Source organism: Pteropus vampyrus, unplaced genomic scaffold, assembly GCF_000151845.1.
Source record: "Pteropus vampyrus isolate Shadow unplaced genomic scaffold, Pvam_2.0 Scaffold102, whole genome shotgun sequence".
Lineage (NCBI taxonomy): Eukaryota > Metazoa > Chordata > Mammalia > Chiroptera > Pteropodidae > Pteropus > Pteropus vampyrus.
This window is the reverse complement of record NW_011888883.1, coordinates 5,286,353-5,287,541: the sequence shown is the minus strand read 5'-3', so window position 1 is coordinate 5,287,541 and position 1,189 is coordinate 5,286,353. Positions and strand designations below refer to the sequence as shown.

Sequence of the window (1,189 nt, the reverse complement as noted above, 5' to 3'; positions counted from 1 at the left end):
TCTTCCAGGAACCGGGCGATGAGGAAGTAGAGCTCTGCGCGGGAGAGAGGGACAGGGAGACACACAGGCTGAGCGGCCGGGCGGCGGGGGGGCGGGGGACCGCGGGCGGAATCGCCCGGTGCCAGCGGCCCCGGCAGCCCCCCGACTTACCCGATCGCAGCTCCGAGAGGCCTTTCCTCTCACAAGACATGTTTATGGGTCACTTCAGGGCCGCCGGCGGGACACCCCGCCGTGGAGGGGAAGCGGGGATGGTGCCGCCGCCTGCCCTATAGCTGTCACTGTGTGTTCACGAGCCGAGCCTCGGCTCCACCATTCAAGCAACGGCGGCGGAGGCGGAGGAGGAGGAGGAAACAACAACTCTCAGGCAGCGGCTACGGCCGCCGCCGCCTCCGCCGCGGATCCCTCCGCCGCAGAAAGGAGTCCGCCGCCTTCGCGGCCCCGGGCTCGGCCCCGTCCTCGGCCCGCGCCCCCGCCCCCCGGCGCAAAAATAGGAGTGCCTCGGGCCCTGCGATCGCAGCACCCCCGCATACGGCGCGGCAAGACCCCAGCCTCCTCCTCCCCGGCCTAAGGTGCAACTTATTTATTTATTTCCAGTCGGAGAAGATGTCGGAGCCAGAGCCGCGGGTTGGCTGGAAGGCGCTTTCTCTGTGGAGGCCGATCGCGGGAGGGAGGGGGCCGAGGACTGCTCCGCGGAGGGATCTGACGCACACGGAGCCGCAGCACAGGCTCTATTCAGTGGCGCTGGCTGGGGCTGAGATGGAAGTTAGTTTCTATGTAGCAGAAATAGGAAACAAATGAAGCAAAACTGCCCAAAGAGGGGAAATGCCCCGAGGATGGGTCTCACTCTCACGCGCGCACACAGACACACACACACACGCAGAGAGCACTCTCATGCTGGGCAAACTCGGGATCGTGCTGCCCTGCCCGAGTTGAATGATAGTGTTTGGTTTCTGTCTCTTACCATGTGCATGTGTATAAATGCTGCGGATTGGCATCTGTGTAAGTCTTGTCCTGCGTTATTTCTGCAGCCTATGCAAAGTGTTGTGTAATTTATTGGAGTGCTGTATATTGCAATAGAGGTTCGGGCGCTTTTTGTTAAGCACTTGGGTTTGCAAGCCCGTTATTTGCTGAAGCCACCTCTGCATATATCTTTTATTACTGCCATTGCCTTAGCGTACATTTTAAAAAT

General features: G+C 60.6%; 1 protein-coding gene across 1 annotated transcript in view; it reads right to left on the bottom strand.

Moving 5' to 3' along the window:
* The window catches only part of PHIP (pleckstrin homology domain interacting protein), a 112,915-nt gene extending 112,488 nt beyond the window's left edge, over positions 1-427 (bottom strand). Inside the window, exons 1-2 of the mRNA XM_023533451.1 lie at positions 151-427; positions 1-34 (exon numbers count right to left, since the gene is read on the bottom strand). Coding sequence (XP_023389219.1) covers positions 1-34; positions 151-190 — 74 coding nt within the window. The 5' untranslated portion in view covers positions 191-427. The remainder of the gene's footprint in view (positions 35-150) is intronic.
* Between the last annotated feature and the right edge of the window lie 762 nt (positions 428-1,189).